We start from the raw sequence: 26,652 nt of genomic DNA on the forward strand, positions 1-26,652 counted from the left end.
GCCCGAGGGGTCTCGGCTTTACAACTTTGCCGAGCAGCTACTTGGTCAGGGGCAAATACGTTTGCAAAATTCTACAAATTTGATACCCTGGCTGAGGAGGACCTGGAGTTCTCTCATTCGGTGCTGCAGAGTCATCCGCACTCTCCCGCCCGTTTGGGAGCTTTGGTATAATCCCCATGGTCCTTTCGGAGTCCCCAGCATCCACTAGGACGTTAGAGAAAATAAGAATTTACTTACCGATAATTCTATTTCTCATAGTCCGTAGTGGATGCTGGGCGCCCATCCCAAGTGCGGATTGTCTGCAATACTTGTACATAGTTATTGTTACAAAAATCGGGTTATTATTGTTGTGAGCCATCTTTTCAGAGGCTCCTCTGTTATCATGCTGTTAACTGGGTTCAAATCACAAGTTGTACGGTGTGATTGGTGTGGCTGGTATGAGTCTTACCCGGGATTCAAAATCCTTCCTTATTGTGTACGCTCGTCCGGGCACAGTATCCTAACTGAGGCTTGGAGGAGGGTCATAGGGGGAGGAGCCAGTGCACACCAGGTAGTCCTAAAGCTTTTACTTTTGTGCCCAGTCTCCTGCGGAGCCGCTATTCCCCATGGTCCTTTCGGAGTCCCCAGCATCCACTACGGACTATGAGAAATAGAATTATCGGTAAGTAAATTCTTATTTTTCTGATGGCTAAATGTACACAAACTTTGTTTAATACACACAGTTATTAAAAATATTGTATTAAATGACCTTCAGGCTGTGTCTATAAGGTGTATATGAAACATAAATGAATTGTGTGAATGTACACACACTTTGTTTAATGCACAAATGTATTACAAATATTTGCTAAAATGACCTTCAGGCTGTGTGTATAAGGTGTATATGAAAGATAGATGTATTCTGTGCTTAGACTTGGGTCCCATCACCATGATATCTCATTATGGTATGCAATTATTCCAAAATACGGAAAAATCCGATATCCAAAATACCTCTGGTCCCAAGAATTTTGGATAAAGGATACTCAACCTGTAGTTTGTATGAGATATTGTCATGACTATACAGCATTGAGGAGTTTGGTGGCGCCTTAATATAAAATAATACATGTATATATATATATATATATATGTATATATATATATACTAGCTGTTCTACCCATTCTTCGCACAGGAGTTTCTGATTTTCATGGTTGTAAATATAAATTAGTGTTAAAAAACTGTTAAATGTATAGAGATGTAAATTTGAGACATCTTAGTGTAAGTAAATCTTAATCCATGGTTCTTGGTGTTACCCAAGGAGCACCCATAAAAAGTGACAGGAACATTTTTGTTGTTTATTCAATTCTACCTACTAGAGGTGCAATCCAAATTTTAGTCCATTTGGGCATTATCGTTCACACAACACAAGCCACGCATCAGTGATGATGTCATAATATCAACCCCCTTTTCATCCCCTTAGGGGAGGTTTATTAAAATTTTAATTACGTAGTTTTCCTATTTCCCACCAGAAGAATACCTATGTTAAATTGGGTGTGCTATGACTTGCCGGCGCTTGGGATTCCGGCGGCCAGCATACCGTACACATACTGGAATGCCGGCAGTGGGGCGAGCGCAAAAGAGGTCCTTGCAGGCTCGCTGCGCTCGCCACGCTGTGGGCACGGTATTTATTCTCCCTCCGGGGGTGTCGTGGACACCCCAAAAGGGAGAATACTTCTCGGTATACCGACGGTCGGGATTCCAGCGTCGGTATGCTGAGTGCCGGGATCCCGGCAGCTGGTATATCAAGTGCCACCCGTTAAATTTCAGCTTCCTAACATATCGGGATATAAGAGAATTAGTGATGAGCCAGTCAGTGAGTGAGGGCTTTCACATTTATATACTGTATATATAGATTGTGAAGGAGCAAGGATTGTATTACACAGTTTCCAGAGTAATCTTAATTGTAGTACCGCATAAATCAAAAGTGAATGGTTAATAAACCATAGGTCATCCATATGTTTTATTATTACGCAAACTTTAAACCTATACCAAGAAATAAAGACACGGACAACTGTATAGTTTGGAAAAATGGAGGTCACAGCCAAATTTATTAAATTCGAATCAGAATTGGAAATATTAATTACCGGTGGCGAAAAAGGCAGTGCCAACTCGGCCATGGCTTAAAAATGTTGAATCTTTAAACAAATGGGGCAGAGTTTCCGCCCCTTGCACAATCCTTCCTGGGTAGAACCATCTCCCCTTAATTAGCACAGTGCTGGTCCCTCCTTAAGATGGTGACCTGGTCCTCCCCTGAGGTAGTGACCGACTCGCCTTTTCTCAAAGGGAAAATGCTAGCCAAGCTCTGCTGCGCTAAATTGAGCTGCTGAATAGCACTGCTTTCCACCCGCTGCGCCTCGCAATTGCCGGAATAATTATAACAAATTATTAAAATATTAAAATCAAAATTTTTATAAAATTAACTTGCCGGGTGGGTGGGATCACAAAATGGCAAGAGGAATTTGAATTCCTCAGCCCTAACTTAAATAAGCTAACATAACCCGCCTACCAAACCACTTCTCATTGGATAACTGTTTGATTGACAAGCAACAACAACCTATTAACTAATATCAACACAAAAACCAGATCCAGCCAGCTTAGCTACACAACAAACAGGATGCTTATATTCACTCTATCCTATGCAGTATCTCGTTCTTTTTTTTTTTTAACAATATTACAAATGTACTGATTGATGTACTTAGAGGCTGTGTGTAATACAGATTGAGTATCCTTTATCCATAATTCAAAATCCCACATTTTTGGTTCCCCTACTGAAATAATAATACATATATATATGTATATTATATTATATATATCTATATATACACATAATATATAATATATATGTCATTATCTCAGTAGGAGACCCAAGATGTGGGATTTTGAATTTTGGATAAGGATACTCAACCTGTATATATATAATTTCGATTAACTTTAAACATCCCAACATCTGGCATGTGTTCTGTTACCTTTCCTCTGCTTGTGAATTTCTTAAGATTTATTTTTTATTGTGAAATAATGTCATCATCCTGTGTAAATAATGACGGTACTTGGTGGTGTATTTGACTGTTGTGAAGCATCACTCTATAAGAATTGCTTATTTTCAGTTTGATAATATGTACGGACTGCATGAAACTTACCTCACATTCTGGCTGTAGGGGAAAGGCCCTTTGTCTGTGAAGTGTGTGGAAATTCCTATACAGATGTGAAAAATTTAAAGAAGCACAAGCTGAAAATACATAGTGGTAAGCATAGTTATGTATACTTCATGCATTGTATATTGTACGTACCTACATAACGTATGTTACCATATTAATATAAAAATTATGGTGGTAAATCATTTGGTGCTAAATTTTTAGCTGAAGTAAATAAAATAGCAACTCAGTGTTTTCTATGAATAATCAGTGTTTCTCAGTGCTTGTTCACACTTGTCCACGTTACGTTTTTCATCACCTAATTTTTTTTAATGTTTATTGTGAATATGCAGAGCATATAAACACACCACCATAACAAAACTAAAATGCATGTAAACTGTGCATTCATTTCCATGGGTGTTACCCATTTTCCCATAGTATGTGTTTGGACAGCCCTCAGAGATACTTTATACGGCTATAGGGAGTCCAATCCTGAGATGATTTTTTAATCCCATATAATATTGGACTCTAACCTCTGGATCTCAGAATTCATTTAATTTTGTCAGAGAGGATTAATGGTGTGTACACACGGTGAGATATTTTCTTACGATTTGACTATATAGTCAAAATCGTAAGAAAAGTTAGTGCAGATCGCAAGGTGAAAGTCACCTTGCGATGCCCATGCGCGGTCCCGCGCTGTCGGCATCGCAAACCTAGATAGACTGTGCAGGCAAGTAAATTTTGACTATCTCGTAGAAAAGATAGTCAAAATTGACAGCCAAAATCACACATAGTCAGTATCGCAAGCACAGTCATTACGTGCTTGCGATTCCGACCTAGCCCCTGTCGCATAGTGAGAATCGGGGTTAGCCCGAATCTCACCGTATGTATGCACCTTAAGGGAAAGAGGTGTAATAAAAACATTGTTTTTTTAAATACATTTTCTCATACGTCCTAGAGGATGCTGGGGACGATATCAAGACCATGGGGTATAGACGGGATCCGCAGGAGACATGGGCACTCTAAAGACTTTTCATTGGGTGTGAACTGGCTCCTCCCTCTATGCCCCTCCTCCAGACCTCAGTTTTAGAAATGTGCCCAGGCAGACTGGATGCACTCTGAGGAGCTCTACTGAGTTTCTCTGAAAAGACTTATGTTAGGTTTTTTATTTTCAGGGAGATCTGCTGGCATCAGACTCCCTGCTTCGTGGGACTGAGGGAGCAGAAGCAGAACCAACTTCCTAAAGAGTTTCATGGCTCTGCTTCTGGCTGACAGGACACCATTAGCTCCTGAAGGGTACTGAACGCTAGCCGTGTCTAGATGCTCACTCCCACAGCACGCCGTCACCGCCCTCGCAGAGCCAGAAGTCAGAAGACAGGTGAGTATGAGAAGAATGATCTTCAATCAAGTAAGTGACGGCTGAGGTGAAGCGCGGTTGGCGGGAGCGCAGCACGCCATTGCTGCCCACACACACACGCACTGCAGGGTGCGCGGTGGGGGGGCGCCCCGGGGGGCAAGAAAAATACCTCAAACTGGCTAAAAGGGGGCATAAGATGCCGCTGGCACAGCCCTACCCCCGCCAGTATAAATATTAGGAAGTATACTGAGTGTAAGGACGCGCCATTGCGGGGCGGAGCTTCTTCCTCAGGCAGCCAGCACACTGCTCAGCGCCATTTTCTCTCCTCAGGCTGCAGAGAACACGCTGGTCCTCTCCTCCACTTCTGACAAGTACAGGGTGCTTTTAAGGGGGGGCACAAAGCGATTGTGGTGCATTTAGTAGTGTAAATTACTATTTAAAGGCGCTGTTGGGCTGTGGGCATACTGTGTTCACAGGCAGTACTGGCGCTGGGATTGTGAACTGGCTGCTCTATCCTGTGTCCCTCTGACAGATTTTACTGTGGGTCTGTCCCCAAAATAAGTCCCAGTGTGTCTATGAGTGTGCTGTACACGTGTGAGGCATGTCTGAGGCAGGGAGTTCCTCCCCGGAGGGAGCCATTTTAGAGACACAGAGTTGTAATGTGATGGCGCTACCGGCACACCAAGAGCCTGCATGGGTGAAAGAAATACGTGATAGTATGCATCTGATTAACCGAAGGTCAGATAAGTCTGAATCTAAGGCTGCATGCTGGAGAAAATCTGTGGAAGATGTGATTTTTCAGGATGCTGTTATTCCTTATGCGGGCGGCCCCTCTGGGTCACATAAGAGACCATTTGCAAATGTTGTAAACACTGATACCGACACGGACTTTGATTCTTGTGTCGACGATAGTGAATCCAGAGAGAGAGATCATAAATTGGCAAAAAATATACAATATATAATTGTGGCTATAAGGGACGTGTTGGAGGTTACAGAAACCACTCCTGTACCTCAGGAGAATGCTTATTTATGTAAGGAAAAGAAATCCAAAGTCACGTTCCCTCCTTCACACGAACTAAATGCTCTGTTTGAAGGGATGTGGGTGAATCCTGATAAAAAAATTTGTATTCCCAAAAGGATTCACATAGCTTATCCTTTTCCGGCTGAGGAAAGGAAAAAATGGGAGTCACCCCCTGTGTTAGACAGTGCACTTTCCAGGTTGACAAAGAAGGTGATTCTCCCTGCTCCTGGCACGGCTTCTCTTAAAGAGCCGGCAGACCGCAAAATGGATACAACATTGAAATCCATTTATGTTACCAATGGTACACTGATCAGGCCCACTATTGCCTGCGCTTGGGTGAGTCGCGCTATTGAAAAATGGTCAGAAAGCGTGTCACCAGAAATTGACATGATTGATAAAGATGAGATACTCCTTAAGTTAGGGAATATCAAAGATGCTGCCGCCTACATGCTGGAAGCAATGAAGGATATTGGACTTTTGAGTTCACTGGCCGCTACCATGGCAGTATCGGCTAGGCGGGCGTTGTGGATTCGCCAGTGGAACGCGGATGCAGATTCCAAAAGAAACATGGAGGCGCTCCCATATAAAGGTGAGGCCTTATTTGGCGATGGCCTGGATGTGTTAGACTCGGCGGCTACCACAGGTAAGTCGACATTTTTGCCCTCTGCACCAACAAAAAAGACCTATCACCCGCAAATGCAGTCCTTTCGGCCCAGTAAATACAAAAAGGCGAGAGGTTGCCCCTTCTTTGTAGGTAGGGGAAGGGGAAAAAAGCCCACAGCGGCTCCAGGTTCCCAAGAGCAGAAGTCTACCCCTACTTCTGCCAAATCTTCAGCATGACGCTGGAACTCCCTTGCGGGAGGCCGCTCGGGTGGGGGCACGTCTCAAACTCTTCAGTTGGATTCTGTCTGGCCTGGATCCCTGGGTGTTGCAAATAGTATCCCAGGGATACAAACTGGAGTTTCAAGACGTTCCTCCATGACGATTTTTCAAATCGACCTTGCCAGTTTCTCCGCCAGAAAGAGAAGCAGTAACAGCGGCAATCCAAAAATTATGTAAAGACCAGGTCATAGTCCTGGTACCGTTGTCACAACAAGGGCGGGGTTTTTATTCAAGCCTCTTTGTTGTTCCGAAGCCGGACGGCTCGGTCAGACCGATCCTAAATCTAAAAGATCTGAATTGCTACCTGAGAAGGTTCAAGTTCAAGATGGAATCACTTTGGGCGGTGATTGCCAGTCTGGAGGAGGGGGACTACTTGGTGTGTGTGGACATAAAGGATGCTTACCTGCATGTTCCCATTTATCCTCCTCACCAGGCTTATCTGAGATTCGCGGTTCAGGATTGCCATTACCAATTCCAGACGTTGCCTTTCGGTCTCTCCACGGCGCCGAGGGTATTCACCAAGGTGATGGCGGAGATGATGGTCCTCCTTCGTCAGAAAGGAGTCAATATAATTCCTTATCTGGACGGTCTCCTGATAAAGGCGAGATCCAGGGAGCAGTTGTTACAAAACATATCACTCTCTCTGTCAATACTCCAACAACACGGGTGGATCATAAATTACCCAAAATCACAGTTGGAACCAACGACAAGGTTGTCTTTCCTCAGAATGATTCTGGACACAGAAGTTCAGAGGGTATTTCTTCCGCTAGAAAAGGCTCTGTAAATCCAGAAAATGGTAAAACAGATATTGAAACCATCGAGTGTGTCGATCCATCAGTGCACTCGGTTATTGGGGAAGATGGTGGCGGCCTACGAGGTCATACAGTTTGGCAGGTTCCATGCCAGGGTATTCCAGTGGGACCTGTTGGACAGGTGGTCGGGGTCACACCTACACATGCACAGAAAGATATTCCTGTCGTCAAAAAACAGGATTTCGCTCCTGTGGTGGTTGCACAGCTCTCACCTGCTAGAGGGACGCAGGATCGGGATTCAGGACGGGGTCCTGGTAACCACGGATGCAAGTCTCCGAGGCTGGGGAGCAGTCTCTCAGGGAGAAAACTTCCAGGGACGTTGGTCACATCAGGAAGCCTGCCTTCACAAAAAACGTGCTGGAGCTAAGAGCCATTTACAACGGCCTTCAACAAGCGGTACATCTTCTTCAAGACCGTCCCATGCAGATCCAGGCGGACAATGTAACAGCAGTCGCATACATAAACAGGCAGGGCGGAACGAAAAGCAGAGCGGCAATGGCAGAGGCGACAAAAATCCTCAGCTGGGCAGAAAAACATCTACAAGCTCTGTCGGCAATATTCATTCCGGGAGTAGACAACTGGGAAGCAGACTTCCTCAGCAGACACGACCTCCATCCAGGAGAGTGGGGCCTCCACCAAGAAGTCTTTGCAGAAGTGACAAGTCTTTGGGGAGTTCCTCAAATAGACATGATGGTGTCTCGTCTCAACAAGAAGCTTCAGAGATACTGTTCCAGGTCGAGAGACCCTCAAGCAGTAGCAGTGGATGCACTGGTGACCCAGTGGGTTTTTCCGTCAGTGTATATCTTCCCTCCACTTCCGCTGATCCCAAAGGTACTCAGGATCATAAGGAAAACAAGGGTTCGAGCAATCTTCATTGCCCCACACTGGCCAAGGAGGGCTTGGTACCCAGATCTTCAGGAGTTGCTCATAGAAGATCCTCGGCCTCTTGCTCCTCGAGAGGACCTGCTGCAGCAGGGGCCGTGCGTGTACCAAGACTTACCGCGGCTACCTTTGACGGCATGGCTGTTGAGCGCCGGATCCTAGCCAGGAAGGGTATTCCCAACGAAGTCATCCCCACCCTTATTCAGGCCAGAAAGGGAGTAACGTCGAAACATTACCACCGTATTTGGAGAAAATATGTATCTTGGTGTGAATCCAAGAAAGCTCCTACGGAAGAGTTTCACTTAGGGCGTTTTCTCCATTTTTTGCAGGATGGTGTGGAGGCGGGCGTCCGATTGGGATCAATCAAGGTTCAGATTTCGGCCTTGTCAGTGTTCTTCCAAAAACAATTGAAGAGAGTTCCAGAGGTTCAGACCTTCGTGAAAGGGGTTCTCCACATCCAGCCTCCATTTGTGCCTCTAGTGGCACCATGGAGGCTGGATGTGGTAACGTGGTACTGCAGTTCCTTCAATCGGATTGGTTTGAGCCTCTACAAAAGATAGAGTTGAAGTTTCTCACTTGGAAAGTGGTGATGCTTTTCACTTTGGCATCTGCAAGACGGGTGTCTGAATTGGGGGCCTTGTCTCACAAGAGCCCTTACCTGATCTTCCATGAAGATAGGGCAGAGTTGAGGACTCGACAACATTTTCTTCCGAAGGTGGTTTCGTCTTTCCACAGAAACCAACCTATTGTTGTGCCAGTTGTTACTGACACATTCACTGATTCGAAATCTCTAGATGTAGTTAGAGCTTTGAAAATCTATGTTGCTAGAACGGCTCGTATACGGAAAACAGAGGCTCTGTTTATCCTGTATGCTCACAACAAGATTGGCTGTCCTGTTTCCAAGCAGACTATTGCACGTTGGATTAGAAATACAATTCAACAAGCTCATACTACGGCTGGATTGCCGTTACCGACGTCGGTAAAGGCCCACTCCACTAGTAAGGTGGGCTCATCCTGGGCGGCTGCCCGGGGGGTCTCTGCATTACAAATCTGCCGAGCAGCTACTTGGTCAGGGTCAAACACATTTGCTAAGTTCTACAAGTTTGACACCTTGGCCGATGAGGACCTAAAGTTTGGTCAATCGGTGCTGCTGGGTCATCCGCACTCTCCCACCCGTACTGGAGCTTTGGTATAGACCCCATGGTCTTGATGTCGTCCCCAGCAACCTCTAGGACGTATGAGAAAACAGGATTTTGATACCTACCGGTAAATCCTTTTCTCCTAGTCCGTAGAGGATGCTGGGCGCCCGTCCGTACTTTACCTGCTGTTTACTTATTAGCGTTACACAAGTTGTGTTATCTTAGTTGTCAGCATGTTGCTGCAATTGGTTCATGCCTGTTGGCGTGTGTCCATGTGTGCGGCATGGTTGAGGGTGTGAGTTGGTAGATATCTCACCACTAGTTTAAAGTAAATCCTTTCGTCGAAATGTCAGTCTCCCTGGGCACAGTTCCTATAACTGAGGTCTGGAGGAGGGGCATAGAGGGAGGAGCCAGTTCACACCCAATGAAAAGTCTTTAGAGTGCCCATGTCTCCTGCGGATCCCGTCTATACCCCATGGTCCTGATGTGGTCCCCAGCATCCTCTACGGACTAGGAGAAAAGGATTTACCGGTAGGTATCAAAATCCTATTTTTGTATTTCTCCACCTCTGTCCTCTTTGCCATCCATCTCCCTCGCCTGTCCTTTCTGCCATCCTTCTCTCCCCACAGTCCTCTCTGCCATCCATCTGCCCCCTTCTGTCCTCTATGCTATCCTACACCCCTCTGTGCTAAATGTGACCTAATATCCCAACCCCCCCCCCCCCCCCCCCCTTTCCCATTTCCTCCTGCTTCCCAATGCCCTTTCACTTACCTTGTTCACATAGTGGTGCTCACAACGAACTTCTGTTATTGGCACGCAAGTTGTCTGGTCCATTCTCAGGCCCATCTGCAGTAGAAGAGCTGGAGTCACTGATTGGCTGGGAGAGTGCCACTCAGTGATGACATCATTGCACAGTGTACTCCCTTCCTATCAATGACTGAGAGCAGCTGCATCATAGGAATCCATCTACTCTACAGTCAGCTAGGAGAGCATGAGAGGGCTGGACTGTGGGAATATACTTACCCTACTGGTTCCCATTGCACTAATGGGAACCAGTAGGGTAAGTATATTCCCACAGTGCCCTGGGCCAATCCACAGTGTGTTTTGAATCCCATAATACGCAGGATTTAATGATTTGTGGACTGCACACCCTTACTAAGGGGGGTATTCAATTGAAGTCGGAAACTGCCGTCTTGTTGGAAAGACGGCAGTCGGAAGGGGTTCTGACCTATTCAATCCTGCCCCCTTTTTTCCGACAAGTCAGGAAATCCGACTTGTCGGAAAGCACGATCCACGTGTATTGTCGAAGCGCGGCCAAACCAGACAGGTTTTAGCCCCGTTTCCAACAATGTCAATCCGACTTTAAAAAAAGTTGGATTCGCATTGTCAGGAACAGGCCAGACCTGTCAGGGTTTTCCGGGCATTGAATACTCACATGACTGATCCTTTCCGTCGGAAAGGATCCTACATGAATTGAATACACCCCTAAGCCTGAGTGGAGATAAAGTGGTTTCAGATAAAGGCCCAGATTTATCAAGCCTTGGAGAGTGATAAATAGCACGGTGATAGAGTACCATTCAATCAGCTCCTGTCATTTTTCAAATACAGCCTGTAAAATGGCAGTTAGGAGCTGATTAGTTGGTACTTTAACACCGTGCTATTTATCACTCTCCAAGGCTTGATAATGGGGGACAAAGTACCAGCCAATCAGCTCCTAACTGCCATATCACAGGCTGGGTTTGAAAAATGACAGGAACTGATTGGCTGGTACGTTTTCATCCAAGGCTTAGTAAATAGACCCCTTAGGGCTTTGCATTCTCACGTTTTACATTCTGGGATCAACTAGAGGTCATGAGAGAAATATATTAAGCATGTTTTCCTGCAATGACTGCTATCATCATCTCCTGTCTCCCTGCAATGAGCTGGGTAACTTACAGAATGATTTTGCAATACTCTGTAAATTATATCATTGTGTTCTGCAAAGAAGGAAAAGTGTAACTGGCACCAAAGAAAAAGAAAAATTTGAAAGCGCTGACACTCTATATATATGTGTGAAAGAATTGTTTATTTATTTTATATTTACTTCTATTTTTTAATACTTATAAAAATATTCTTCATAAAAAATCTTTAAATCACAATACAATAAAATCCACAGTCACCCTCTCTGTATATACCATATGGGTATCTCTCCCTTCTTTCTAGTCTGCAGAGACTGTTTCAGTTATTTATTAATTTAGTAACTTTTTATTTGTATCTGTTTAGTTTCTGCAGAGTAGAAAGATGATTGCTCTACTAAAAAAACTGTAACAAAGTATTTCTATTTATTTATACACTTGTACACAGTAGGATGTCCTTTTATACTCTAAAATAACATAGCACAGTCCATCTTCTAGACGGTTTCTGCTGTATGTTAACAGAATCGCTGTTCTTAGTCCGTTTTCAAATCAGACTCAATTAATTAACTCAGCTGAAATGTGTTGAATTTCTATAAACATAGAAACATATTTTTTGCAGCGTGTATATTATTGCAATGTTTGAGTCCTCTATTCCATTTGTTGGAAGTATTATTTGCACATTTAGTGCTAGTTCATATACATGGCCATGTATGTATTTAAAATAGAGCAACTTTACCCCACTTGCCGTCTGTGCAATTATGTGTTGGTCGGTGTAGCTCCCGGCTCTGGTAGCAGAATTTCCTTTTATAATGAGCCTTATCTGGAGATCCAAATCCCGTTCCACACAGGTTTGCAGGGGGCTTATACAGACACAGAAAGGTCTGTATGGCTGCTGTCAATGCTTGAAAATACGCGTTTCTCCGCCTCTGTTATCCTCGGCGGCTTCCTCAGTTAGTGAAATCACTAATCATCTAAGGTCTGTATGGCTGCTGTCAATGCTTGAAAATACGCATTTCTCCGCCTCTGTTATCCTCGGCGGCTTCCTCAGTTAGTGAAATCACTAACTGAAGAAGCCGCCGAGGATAACAGAGGCGGAGAAACGCGTATTTTCAAGCATTGACAGCAGCCACACAGACCTTTCTTTGTCTGTATAAGCCCCCTGCAAACCTGTGTGGAACGGGATTTGGATCTCCAGATAAGGCTCGTTATAAAAAGAAATTCTGCTACCAGAGCCGGGAGCTACACCGACCAACACATAATTGCACAGACGGCAAGTGGGGTAAAGTTGCTCTATTTTAAATACATACATGGTCATGTATATGAACTAGCACTAAATGTGCAAATAATACTTCCAACAAATGGAATAGAGGACTCAAACATTGCAATAATATACACGCTGCAAAAAATATGTTTCTGTGTTTATAGAAATTCAACACATTTCAGCTGAGTTAATTAATTGAGTCTGATTTGAAAACGGACTAAGAACAGCGATTCTGTTAATATACAGCAGAAACCGTCTAGAACATGGACTGTGCTATGTTATTTTAGAGTATAAAAGGACATCCTACTGTGTACAAGTGTATAAATAAATAGAAATACTTTGTTAGTTTTTTTAGTAGAGCAATCATCTTTCTACTCTGCAGAAACTAAACAGATACAAATAAAAAGTTACTAAATTAATAAATAACTGAAACAGTCTCTGCAGACTAGAAAGAAGGGAGAGATACCCATATGGTATATACAGAGAGGGTGACTGGATTTTATTGTATTGTGGATTTAAAGTTTCTCTATCGTCCAAGTGGATGCTGGGGTTCCTGAAAGGACCATGGGGAATAGCGGCTCCGCAGGAGACAGGGCACAAAAAGTAAAGCTTTACGATCAGGTGGTGTGTACTGGCTCCTCCCCCTATGACCCTCCTCCAAGCCTCAGTTAGATTTTTGTGCCCGGCCGAGAAGGGTGCAATCTAGGTGGCTCTCCTAAAGAGCTGCTTAGAAAAGTTTAGCTTAGGTTTTTTATTTTACAGTGAGTCCTGCTGGCAACAGGATCACTGCAACGAGGGACTTAGGGGAGAAGAAGTGAACTCACCTGCGTGCAGGATGGATTGGCTTCTTGGCTACTGGACATTAGCTCCAGAGGGACGATCACAGGTACAGCCTGGATGGTCACCGGAGCCTCGCCGCCGGCCCCCTTGCAGATGCTGAAACGAGAAGAGGTCCAGAATCGGCGGCAGAAGACTCCTCAGTCTTCTTAAGGTAGCGCACAGCACTGCAGCTGTGCGCCATTTTCCTCTCAGCACACTTCACACGGCAGTCACTGAGGGTGCAGGGCGCTGGGAGGGGGGCGCCCTGGGAGGCAAATGAAAACCTTTTTTGGCTAAAAATACCTCACATATAGCCTCCGGGGGCTATATGGAGATATTTAACCCCTGCCAGAATCCACTAAAGAGCGGGAGACGAGCCCGCCGAAAAAGGGGCGGGGCCTATCTCCTCAGCACACAGCGCCATTTTCCTCACACAGCTCCGCTGGTCAGGAAGGCTCCCAGGCTCTCCCCTGCACTGCACTACAGAAACAGGGTAAAACAAGAGAGGGGGGGCAAAATTGTGGCAAAACTATATTATTAAAGCAGCTATACAGGGAGCACTTATTATAAGGCTATCCCTGTCATATATAGCGCTTTTGGTGTGTGCTGGCAAACTCTCCCTCTGTCTCCCCAAAGGGCTAGTGGGGTCCTGTCTTCGTTAAGAGCATTCCCTGTGTGTCTGCTGTGTGTCGGTACGTGTGTGTCGACATGTATGAGGACGATATTGGTGTGGAGGCGGAGCAATTGCCAAATATGGGGATGTCACCTCCTAGGGGGTCGACACCAGAATGGATGCCTTTATTTATGGAATTACGGGATAGTGTCAACACGCTAAAGCAGTCGTTTGACGACATGAGACGGCCGGACAATCAATTAGTGCCTGTCCAGGCGCCTCAAACACCGTCAGGGGCTGTAAAACGCCCTTTGCCTCAGTCGGTCGACACAGACCCAGACACAGGCACTGATTCCAGTGGCGACGGTGACGAATCAACCGTATTTTCCAGTAGGGCCACACGTTATATGATTTTGGCAATGAAGGAGGCGTTACATATTGCTGATACTACAGGTACCACAAAACAGGGTATCATGTGGGGTGTGAAAAAACTACCTATAGTTTTTCCTGAATCAGATGAATTAAATGAGGTGTGTGATGAAGCGTGGGTTGCCCCCGATAAAAAAATGCTAATTTCAAAGAAGTTATTGGCTTTATACCCTTTCCCGCCAGAGGTTAGGGCGCGCTGGGAAACACCTCCTAGGGTGGACAAGGCGCTCACACGCTTATCAAAACAAGTGGCGTTACCCTCTCCTGAGACGGCCGCACTTAAAGATCCAGCAGATAGGAGGATGGAAAATATCCAAAAAAGTATATACACACATACAGGTGTTATACTACGACCAGCTATAGCGACAGCCTGGATGTGCAGTGCTGGGGTAGCTTGGTCAGAGTCCCTGATTGAAAATATTGATACCCTGGATAGGGACAATGTTTTACTGTCTTTAGAGCAAATAAAGGATGCATTTCTTTATATGCGTGATGCACAGAGGGATATCTGCACACTGGCATCACGGGTAAGTGCTATGTCCATTTCGGCCAGAAGAAGTTTATGGACGCGACAGTGGTCAGGCGATGCGGACTCAAAACGGCATATGGAAGTTTTGCCGTATAAAGGGGAGGAGTTATTTGGTGTCGGTCTATCGGATTTGGTGGCCACGGCTACAGCCGGGAAATCCACCTTTTTACCTCAAGTCACTCCCCAACAGAAAAAGACACCGACTTTTCAACCGCAGCCCTTTCGTTCCTTTAAAAACAAGAGAGCAAAGGGATATTCATATCTGCCACGAGGCAGAGGAAGGGGGAAGAGACAGCAACAGGCAGCTCCTTCCCAGGAACAGAAGCCCTCCCCCGCTTCTACAAAAGCCTCAGCATGACGCTGGGGCTTCTCAAGCGGACTCGGGGGCGGTGGGGGGTCGTCTCAAGAATTTCAGCGCGCAGTGGGCTCACTCGCAGGTAGATCCCTGGATCCTGCAGATAATATCTCAGGGGTACAGGTTGGAACTAGAGACGGATCCACCTCGCCGTTTCCTGAAGTCTGCTTTACCAACGTCCCCCTCCGACAGGGTGACGGTCTTGGAAGCCATTCACAAGCTGTACTCTCAGCAGGTGATAGTCAAGGTACCCCTTTTACAACAAGGAAAGGGGTATTATTCCACTCTATTTGTGGTACCGAAGCCGGATGGCTCGGTAAGACCTATTCTAAATCTGAAATCCTTGAACCTGTACATAAAGAAGTTCAAGTTCAAGATGGAGTCACTCAGAGCAGTGATAGCGAACCTGGAAGAAGGGGACTTTATGGTATCCTTGGACATCAAGGATGCGTATCTCCACGTTCCAATTTACCCCTCACACCAGGGGTACCTCAGGTTCGTCGTACAGAACTGTCACTATCAGTTTCAGACGCTGCCGTTCGGATTGTCCACGGCACCTCGGGTCTTTACCAAGGTAATGGCCGAGATGATGATTCTTCTTCGAAGAAAAGGCGTATTAATTATCCCATACTTGGACGATCTCCTAATAAGGGCAAGGTCCAGAGAACAGCTAGAGATGGGATTAGCACTGTCTCAAGAAGTGCTAAAACAGCACGGGTGGATTCTGAATATTCCAAAATCCCAGTTAATTCCGACAACACGTCTGCTGTTCCTAGGGATGATTCTGGACACGGTTCAGAAAAAGGTTTTTCTCCCGGAGGAAAAAGCCAAGGAGTTATCCGAGCTTGTCAGGAACCTCCTAAAACCAGGAAAGGTGTCTGTACATCAATGCACAAGAGTCCTGGGAAAAATGGTGGCTTCTTACGAAGCAATTCCATTCGGCAGATTCCACGCAAGAATTTTCCAGAGGGATCTGTTGGACAAATGGTCAGGGTCGCATCTTCAGATGCACCAGCGGATAACCCTGTCTCCAAGGACAAGGGTATCTCTTCTGTGGTGGTTGCAGAGTGCTCATCTATTGGAGGGCCGCAGATTCGGCATACAGGATTGGATCCTGGTGACCACGGACGCCAGCCTGAGAGGCTGGGGAGCAGTCACACAAGGAAGAAACTTCCAGGGCATGTGGTCGAGCCTGGAAACGTCTCTTCACATAAACATTCTGGAACTAAGAGCAATCTACAATGCTCTAAGCCAGGCAGAACCTCTGCTTCAAGGAAAACCGGTGTTGATCCAGTCGGACAACATCACGGCAGTCGCCCATGTGAACAGACAGGGCGGCACAAGAAGCAGGAGTGCAATGGCAGAAGCTGCAAGGATTCTTCGCTGGGCAGAGAATCATGTGATAGCACTGTCAGCAGTGTTCATCCCGGGAGTGGACAACTGGGAAGCAGACTTCCTCAGCAGACACGACCTTCACCCGGGAGAGTGGGGACTTCATCCAGAAGTTTTCCACATGCTGGTAACCCGTTGGGAAAGACCAATGGTGGACATGATGGCGTCTCGCCTCAACAAAAAACTGGACAGGTATTGCGCCAGGTCAAGAGATCCGCAGGCAATAGCTGTGGACGCGCTGGTAACGCCTTGGGTGTACCAGTCGGTGTATGTGTTTCCTCCTCTGCCTCTCATACCAAAAGTATTGAGAATTATACGGCAAAGAGGCGTAAGAACGATACTAGTGGTTCCGGATTGGCCAAGAAGGACTTGGTACCCGGAACTTCAAGAGATGATCACGGAAGATCCGTGGCCTCTACCTCTGAGAAGGGACTTGCTTCAGCAGGGTCCCTGTCTGTTTCAAGACTTACCGCGGCTGCGTTTGACGGCACGGCGGTTGAACGCCGGATCCTAAAGGAAAAAGGCATGCCGGAAGAAGTCATTCCTACTTTGATTAAAGCAAGGAAGGAAGTAACCGCGCAACATTATCACCGCATTTGGCGAAAATATGTTGCGTGGTGCAAGGATCGGAGTGCTCCGACGGAGGAATTTCAACTGGGTCGATTCCTACATTTCCTGCAATCAGGATTGTCTATGGGTCTCAAATTGGGATCTATTAAGGTTCAAATTTCGGCCCTGTCGATTTTCTTCCAAAAAGAATTGGCTTCAGTTCCTGAAGTCCAGACTTTTGTTAAGGGAGTGCTGCATATACAGCCCCCTGTGGTGCCTCCAGTGGCACCGTGGGATCTCAATGTTGTTTTGGACTTTCTCAAATCTCATTGGTTTGAACCACTAAAAACTGTGGATTTGAAATATCTCACATGGAAAGTGACCATGCTACTAGCCCTGGCTTCGGCCAGGAGAGTGTCAGAACTGGCAGCTTTATCTTACAAAAGCCCATATCTGATTTTCCATTCGGACAGGGCAGAACTGCGGACTCGTCCGCATTTTCTCCCTAAGGTGGTGTCAGCATTTCATCTGAACCAACCTATTGTAGTGCCTGCGGCTACAAGCGACTTGGAGGACTCCAAGTTGTTGGACGTTGTCAGAGCTTTAAAAATATACATTTCAAGGACAGCTGGAGTCAGGAAATCTGACTCGCTGTTTATACTATATGCTCCCAACAAGTTGGGCGCTCCTGCGTCTAAGCAGACTATTGCTCGCTGGATTTGTAGTACGATTCAGCTTGCACATTCTGTGGCAGGCCTGCCACAGCCAAAATCGGTAAAAGCCCACTCCACAAGGAAGGTGGGTTCTTCTTGGGCGGCTGCCCGAGGGGTCTCGGCATTACAACTCTGCCGAGCGGCTACGTGGTCGGGGGAGAACACGTTTGTAAAATTCTACAAATTTGATACCCTGGCTAAGGAGGACCTGGAGTTCTCTCATTCGGTGCTGCAGAGTCATCCGCACTCTCCCGCCCGTTTGGGAGCTTTGGTATAATCCCCATGGTCCTTTCAGGAACCCCAGCATCCACTAGGACGATAGAGAAAATAAGAATTTACTTACCGATAATTCTATTTCTCGGAGTCCGTAGTGGATGCTGGGCGCCCATCCCAAGTGCGGATTATCTGCATTACTTGTACATAGTTACAAAAATCGGGTTATTATTGTTGTGAGCCATCTTTTCAGAGGCTCCGCTGTTATCATACTGTTAACTGGGTTTAGATCACAGGTTGTACGGTGTGATTGGTGTGGCTGGTATGAGTCTTACCCGGGATTCATAAATCCTTCCTTATTGTGTACGCTCGTCCGGGCACAGTACCTAACTGAGGCTTGGAGGAGGGTCATAGGGGGAGGAGCCAGTACACACCACCTGATCGTAAAGCTTTACTTTTTGTGCCCTGTCTCCTGCGGAGCCGCTATTCCCCATGGTCCTTTCAGGAACCCCAGCATCCACTACGGACTCCGAGAAATAGAATTATCGGTAAGTAAATTCTTATTTTTTTTATAAAGATTATTTTTATAAGTATTAAAAAAATAGAAGTAAATATAAAATAAATAAACAATTCTTTCACACATATATATACAGTGTCAGCGCTTTTAAATTTTTCTTTGTTGGCTATATAGGGGTGGAGTACCCCTTATGTATATGAGAGCTACAACAGAACTGTAAATCTAATTTCTAGGTACCTAGTTGGCGCCGGGAAAATTCTTTTGTTTTGTAACTGGCACCAGACTGGAAGCCACTGGTCAGTACACATACACCACACTGACTGTGGGTTATTTATTTTCATTCATTGTTACTAGTTGCTATTCCACTCATTAATTAATCACATAGAATAACAGCTGCTGTGTTGCTACATTTAAACATAACACATTCTCTAAATACTAATTAGCTTCACTGTTAATTATTGTAATCACAAAATTCTATACGTGTTACAAGCTCAGGCCAGCATTGGAACTGATCAAAGAAAAATATTTGTATTGGATTTAAATTCATTTATACATGTATATTTAGTACTTGAAGATTCTTTCAGTGGTTAAATTGATACGTTTGTGGTACATGTGCTAGGTGGTGAAAGTGAAAGGCAGTTGGAGCTGAAAGAGAGGTGGAATTAAGACTGGTGACCAGCGACTTGAATTGTGGCTCGGAATTAAAGTAATTAAAAGGTTGCAAGGGTTCTGTAAATTTATTTTTAATACAATGTATTGCAGGAAGTGAAGATGCAGATGAAACAGACGCAATTGATGATACACATAACGAGGAGGACACCGAACAGAAAAGTCCAGAAGCAGATAACCTTGATCTGAAGCCATCCGAGTTATTCTTACCCCTCACTCTTCACATAGGTCCTGAAGACCATCAAATGTTGCTGCCTGTAACTGATAATCAATGTCTCTCTTCAGAGACTTTACTGAGGACATCGGCAAACAGCTATTCAGAACCACAATATATATTTCTACAGCAGATGTACTGACAAACAGAGCACAACAATGCTAGCAAATAACAAACTGCATCCCTGTAGGGTAAGACTACGATGGAGGTTTATAGCTGCAGTTTTGCCTGTTAGAAGAAACATTCTTTGATCTGTGATGTAGAGGGAACATTTACCCTAATATTTTTTACTTGCAATATTTTACCAGCACCTTGGGCTGTTTTGCTGGCATTATTTTTTTAGTGGATGAATAATTGCAGTAATGTGTTAGAATGTTTACATAATGGTAACTTGCTTTATTTAAATAAGAGCATATTTTTTAAATGTCTGTTGGACTCATAGCCTATTTGCAGTAGTTCCATTAAATACATTTATCTTTTTTGGACTAGGCCATGAAGCCTATTTCTCCAAGTTTAATTTAGCAAATCCGTCCTACTTTTATATATACTTTTTATATAGATATACATATCTACATTTTCCCTTTTGCTGTGAGTGATTGCTACACACTTTCCATAATTTAGTCTTGGGGTTTCTCGGAAGATTCATGAGATTTTGCTGTAGAGGACACAAGATTAAATCAACAATCCCATCAAAAATTGTTGTCTGTTTCAGGCTGCTATTAATGGTTTATAATTCTGCACAGTGCCATGTGTCTTCCCTCGAAACCACAGTCACATGGCACAAGTTGTAGTGAGCAGAGAAGCTTTGGAATAATGCCCCCAGAGGTCTCGCTGCAATGTAGAATACTGGCAGCCCTACCTGTATGCCCTTCAGAGAAAGTTTGAAAAGGAGGGAGGATATCTAAGAAACAAGAAAAGTTATTTCTAGGATTTAAACCATTACAGCAGTGTCACAGTTTTCCTTTGCTGCCAAGAGTAACTAAAACAAAGTATAATTTGTATATAAAAATTTGTTGCAGAAAAAAATGCTACTGTACTTATAATATAGTTAACAATTGCAAATGTAAATAGTATATTATAATACTTGAAAAACAGCTCAATTATACACAAGTTGAGTCATGCTGTTCTTCCTCCATGTAAAGTGCCAAGAGCTATACACTTACAGACCAGCGTCCAAACCAAACGCAGCCCCGGAGCAGTGGGGATGCACGCAGAGATAAGTGTTTACTGTTGTATCTGGGTCTACTTGCAGGTTGATCATGGGTCTGCAATAATTATTGAATAACTCCATGGGAACAGACGGCGGGGCTCAACCTATGGCTAATTGAATCTGACCCAAAGAGTGTTAGAAGCCGATTCAATTAACAGAGGTTTTGTCGAAACACTGCATGACGTGTTTCCACATAGCGATTTTGGTAATAATCTTTTTCTTGCATCTCATAGATGAGCAATATTTTCTTTAGCGTAATTGCCTTATTTTTTTTTACCTAGAACCACATTGCACAAGGCTACTGTGGGATTTTGATGTTTAATGAGTAGATTCTGTAATCCTTCTTAACTCAACATCATATTTTAGTTCCCATATTTACACTTGCAAAGGTTCAAGTGTTATTAGTAGAACTTTTCTTTCTGTGCTGGTTTTATGCATAATGCAATAAGGAACAACTCAATAAGATGAATCCTGTTCACTTCTGCAACAGCCGCGATCTTTCCATACAGTGCCTGGCATTGTGGAACCAACGTAAGTGTATGATGACAAAATTGTGGTTTGCGCTACATCATAAATGACCCTCAATGAGCAGCTGCTTTATACTTGAGACTGGTTGCTTTACATATTTACATAGAATTGTTTCCAAAATGAGATGTGAAAATAGAGCTACATTGGCACGATCATATGCTAGATGGCTTCTTCCTCTTCAGTTCTTTAAAGAACTTTCTGCAGCGGGGTACACTGGTATTCCACAGGGAATAACATTGGGGTGTAGGGTTGGATCTTGATCCGAGGCATCAACAGGCTAAAGCTTTGACTGTTCCCAGGATGCACTGCACCGCCTCCTCTATAGTTTGTACGTTGGTGCCTGCAGTGCAGGTCACTAACAGGTGGGCCTGCGCTAGGCAGCCCTGAAAAGAGCTTTTTAGAAGACTTCAAGGGCCGCAGCACTTTCTATGTCTTTAAAACATGCTGTGCTGCGGCTACATCACCTCCCTCAGCAGCGCTGCATACTCCCGCGGCCGGGTTCCCGGGTACTTGCAGCGGAGACACACCAGTTTGCAGGCACACCACCGCTGTCACTCTCCAGCATCGCGTGGCTGCACTAAAAGGAGGAGGTAAGAGGGTCCCCCAGGTGGGACCCTCCGGTAAATCGCGATCCGGTCGCGGTCCCAGGAGACTGACGGACCACCCCGCTGGCGTGGACACTGTGTCACATAGGGACCCCACTATATCCACCAGAGTAAGGAGCACAGGTCGGATTTACTAAAATCAGTTTTTCTCTAACGTCCTAGTGGATGCTGGGGACTCCGTAAGGACCATGGGGAATAGACGGGCTCCGCAGGAGACAGGGCACCTCAAGAAAGAATTTGGATACTGGTGTGCTCTGGCTCCTCTCTCTATGTCCCTCCTCCAGACCTCAGTTTGAATCTGTGCCCGGACGAGCTGGGTGCTACTTAGTGAGCTCTCCTGAGCTTGCTATAAGAAAGTATTTTGTTAGGTTTTTTATTTTCAGGGAGCTCTGCTGGCAACAGACTCCCTGCATCGTGGGACTGAGGGGAGAGAAGCAGCCCTACTCTCTGAAGATAGGTCCTGCTTCTTAGGCTACTGGACACCATTAGCTCCAGAGGGATCGTACACAGGATCTCACCCTTTGTCGTCCGATCCCGGAGCCGCGCCGCCGTCCCCCTCGCAGAGCCGGAAGACAGAAGCCGGGTGAAAGAAGCAAGAAGACTTCGAAATCGGCGGCAGAAGACTCCAGTCTTCATATGAGGTAGCGCACAGCACTGCAGCTGTGCGCCATTGCTCCCACACTACACCCACATACTCCGGTCACTGTAAGGGTGCAGGGGGGGGGGGGGGGGGGGCCTGGGCAGCAATTAGAGGCCTCTTTGGCAAAAGTCTGCAGAATATACAGTTGGGAACTGTATATATGTATGAGCCCCCGCCAAAATTGTACATGAAAGCGGGACAGAAACCCGCCGTCGAGGGGGCGGGGCTTCTTCCTCAGCACTCACCAGCGCCATGTTTTTTCTCCACAGCACCGCTGAGAGGAAGCTCCCCAGTCTCTCCCCTGCAGTTACACGGTAGAAGAGGGTAAAAAGAGAGGGGGGGGGGGGGGGCACATAATCAGGCGCAAAAATCAATATAAACAGCAGCTACTGGGTTAACATTAAGTTACTGTGTTATTCCTGGGTTAATAGCGCTGGGGTGTGTGCTGGCATACTCTCTCTCTGTCTCTCCAAAGGGCCTTATGGGGGAATTGTCTTCAGATGAGCATTCCCTGAGTGTGTGGGGGTGTCGGTACGTGTGTGTCGACATGTCTGAGGTAAAAGGCTCCCCTAAGGAGGAGATGGAGCAAATATGTGTGTGAGAGGGTGTCTCCGTCGACAACGCCGACACCTGTTTGGATATGTGTAATTAAGTGCTAAGGTGAATTTATTGCACAAAAGATTAGAGAACAGACAGGAAATCTACCCATGTCTGTCCCTATGTCGCAGAGACCTTTAGAGTCTCAATGCTCACTATCCAAAATAATAGACACTGATATCGACACAGAGTTTGACTCCAGTGTCGACTACGATAATGCAAAGTTACAGCCAAAATGGCAGAAAAGTGTTCAATATATGATTATTGTAATAAATGATGATTTGCATATCACTGATGACTCATCTGTCCCTGACACAAGGGTACACATGTTTAAGGGGAAGAAAGCTGAGGTAAATTTCCCTCCTCTCATGATGAAAAAGAGTGGGAATCTCCAGACAAGAGACTGCAGTTTCCCTCAAAGAATTCTCAGGCAGTATCCTTTCCCCACTAGGGCCAGGATATGATGGGAATCTTCCCCTAGGGTGTCACGTTTGCCCAAAAGGCAGCCCTGACGTAACAGCTATTCTCAGGGATCCTGCAGATAGCGTGCACATTCTGGTACACTACTCAGACCGGCGATTGTGTCGGCATGGGTTTATAGCGCTGTGGCAGCGTGGACAGGTACCTTATCAGCAGAGATTGAGACCCTAGTATGTATATAGATATATATATATATGTATATATAGAGATATATATATATATTAAAGATGCTGTCTTAAGAGATATGTATATATAAAACATGCCCAAAGAGACATGAGTATACTGGGTTCTAGAGTCAAAGCTATGTCGATTTCTGCTTGACGTGTCCTGTAGAATATGCAATGGACAGATGATGCCGACTTAAGAGGCATATGGAAGGCTGAGGATTGTGTGGAGAAGGGTACTCGGACCTGGTCTCCACAGCTGTAGCTGGTAATTCTGATATTTTCCTTATATTCCTGCACAGCCTAGGAAAGCACGACATTATCAAATGCAGCCTTTCGAATAAAGAAACAAGAAAGTCCGAGGTGCGTCCTTTCTTGCCAGAGGCGGGGGCAGAGGAAAGAAGCTGCACAACACAGCTAGTTCCCAGGAACAGAAGTCCTCCCCGGCCTCTACAAAAATCCACCGCATGTCGCTGGGGCTCCACAGGCGGAGCTAGGCCCGGTGGGGGCACGCCTTCGTAAGTTCAGCCACAAGTGGGTTCACTCCCTGTTAGATCCCTGGGCAATAGATATTGTGTCTCAGGGATACAAGCTGGACTTTGAGAAGATGCCCCCTCACCGACGGCCCTGCCGGCTTCCCCCCACGAGAGGGAAACAGTGCAGTTCACAAATTGTATCTTCAACAGGTGGTGGTCAAGGTTCCCCTCCTTCAACAAGGAGGGGGTTATTATTCGACCATTTGTAGTCCCGAAACCAGATGGTTCGGTCAGACCCATATTGAATTTAAAATCCCTGAACATATACCTGAAATGGTTCAAGTTCAAGATGGAATCGCTAAGAGCGGTCATTGCAAGCCTGAAAGGGGGAGATTTTATGGTGACTCGGGACAAAAAGGATGCATACCTTCATGTCCCCATTTATCCACCTCATCAGGCGTACCTCAGAATTGCGGTACGGGATTGTCATTACCAATTTCAGACGTTGCCGTTTGGTCTCTCCACGGCCTTGAGAATATTCACCAAGGTAATGGCGGAAATGATGGTGCTCCTGCGGAAGCAAGGTGTCACTATTATCACGTACTTGGACGATCTCCTCATAAGAGCGAGATCAAGAGAGCAGTTGCTGAACAGCGTATCACTTTCTCTGGAAGTGTAACGGCAACACGGCTGGATTCTATATATTCCAAAGTCGCAGTTGGTTCCTACAGCTCATCTGCCTCTCCTAGGCATGATCCTAGACACAGACCAGAAAAGGGTTTATCTCCCGATAGAGAGAGCTCAGGAGCTCGTGACACTGGTCAGGAATCTATTAAAAACAAAACAGGTGTCAGTGCATCACTGCACTCGAGTCCTGGGAAGGAGGGTGGCATCATACGAGGCCATTCCCTTCGGCAGGTTCCATGCGAGGACCTTCCAATGGGACTTACTCGACAAGTGGTCCGGATCACATCTTCAGATGCATCGGTTAATCACCCTATCCCCCAGGGCCAGGGTGTCTCTCCTGTGGTGGCTGCAGAGTGCTCACCTTCTCGAAGGTCGCAGATTCGGCATTCAGGACTGGGTCCTGGTGACCACGGATGCAAGCCTCCGAGGGTGGGGGGCAGTCACACAGGGAAGAAATTTCCAAGGGCTTCACACTTGCCTTCACATCAATATCCTGGAACTAAGGGCCATATACAACGCCCTAAGTCAAGTGGAGACCCTGCTTCGCGACTAACCGGTTCTGATTCAGTCAGACAATATCACCGCAGTGGCTCATGTAAACCGCCAAGGCGGCACAAGGAGCAGGGTGGCGATGGTAAAAGCCACCAGAACTCTTCGCTGGGCAGAGAATCACGTAAGCGCACTGTCAGCAGTGTTCATTCCGGGAGTGGACAACTGGGAAGCAGGCTTCCTCAGCAGGCACGACCTCCACCCGGGAGAGTGGGGACTTCATCAAGAAGTCTTCATGCAGATTGCAAGTCGGTGGGAACTGCCACAGGTGGACATGATGGCATCCCGCCTCAACAAAAAGCTGCAAAGATATTGCGCCAGGTCAAGAGAGCCTCAGGCGATAGCTGTGGACGCACTGGTGACACCGTGGGTGTTCCCGTCGGTCTATGTATTTCCTCCTCTTCCTCTCATACCCAAGGTACTGAGAATCATAAGGAAAAGAGGAGTGAGAACAATACTCTTTGTTCCGGATTGGCCAAGAAGGACTTGGTATCCAGATCTGCAAGAAATGCTCACAGAGGACCCGTGGCCTCTGCCTCTAAGACAGGACTTGTGCAACAGGGGCCCTGTCTGTTCCAAGACTTACCGCGGCTGCGTTTGATGGCATGGCGGTTGAACGCCGGATCCTAGCAGAAAAAGGCATTCCGGATGAGGTCATTCCTACGCTGATAGAGGCTAGGAAGGATGTGACGGCTCAACATTATCACCGTTTATGGCGAAAATATGTTGCTTGGTGTGAGGCCAGGAATGCCCCTACGGAGGAATTCCAGCTGGGCCGTTTCCTTCACTTCCTACAGTCGGGAGTGACTTTGGGCCTGAAATTGGGTTCCATTAAGGTCCAGATTTCGGTCCTATCCATTTTCTTTCAAAAAGAACTGGCTTCTCTTCCTGAAGTTCAGACGTTGTAAAGGGAGTGCTGCATATTCAGCCCCCTTTTGTGCCTCCAGTGGCACCTTGTGATCTTAACGTGGTGTTGAGTTTCCTGAAGTCATACTGGTTTGAGCCACTCAAAACCGTGGAGTTAAAATTTCTCACGTGCAAGGTGGTCATGCTATTAGCCTTGGCTTCAGCTAGGCGTGTGTCAGAATTAGCGGCTTTGTCACTTAAAAGCCCCTATCTGGTTTTCCATATGGACAGGGCAGAATTGCGGACCCGTCCACAGTTTCTGCCAAAAGTGGTGTCATCTTTTCATATGAACCAACCTATTGTGGTGCCTGTGGCTACTCGTGACTTGGAGGATTCCTAGTTGCTGGATGTGGTCAGGGCTTTGAAGGTTTATGTAGCCAGAAC

The 26,652-nt window shown here is 45.8% G+C and overlaps 1 protein-coding gene across 4 annotated transcripts in view; it reads left to right on the forward strand.

Annotated features, from left to right (window-relative positions):
• Positions 1–19,911, forward strand: part of MYNN (myoneurin) — a 99,417-nt gene extending 79,506 nt beyond the window's left edge. For all 4 annotated transcript variants that reach the window (XM_063916205.1, XM_063916202.1, XM_063916203.1 and 1 more), the window contains exons 7-8: positions 3,190–3,276; positions 19,306–19,911. In XM_063916205.1, coding sequence (XP_063772275.1) covers positions 3,190–3,276; positions 19,306–19,568 — 350 coding nt within the window. In that variant the 3' untranslated portion in view covers positions 19,569–19,911. The remainder of the gene's footprint in view (positions 1–3,189; positions 3,277–19,305) is intronic.
• The last annotated feature ends 6,741 nt before the right edge of the window (positions 19,912–26,652 follow it).

The sequence above is a fragment of the Pseudophryne corroboree genome, chromosome 4, assembly GCF_028390025.1.
Source record: "Pseudophryne corroboree isolate aPseCor3 chromosome 4, aPseCor3.hap2, whole genome shotgun sequence".
Taxonomy (NCBI): Eukaryota; Metazoa; Chordata; class Amphibia; order Anura; family Myobatrachidae; genus Pseudophryne; species Pseudophryne corroboree.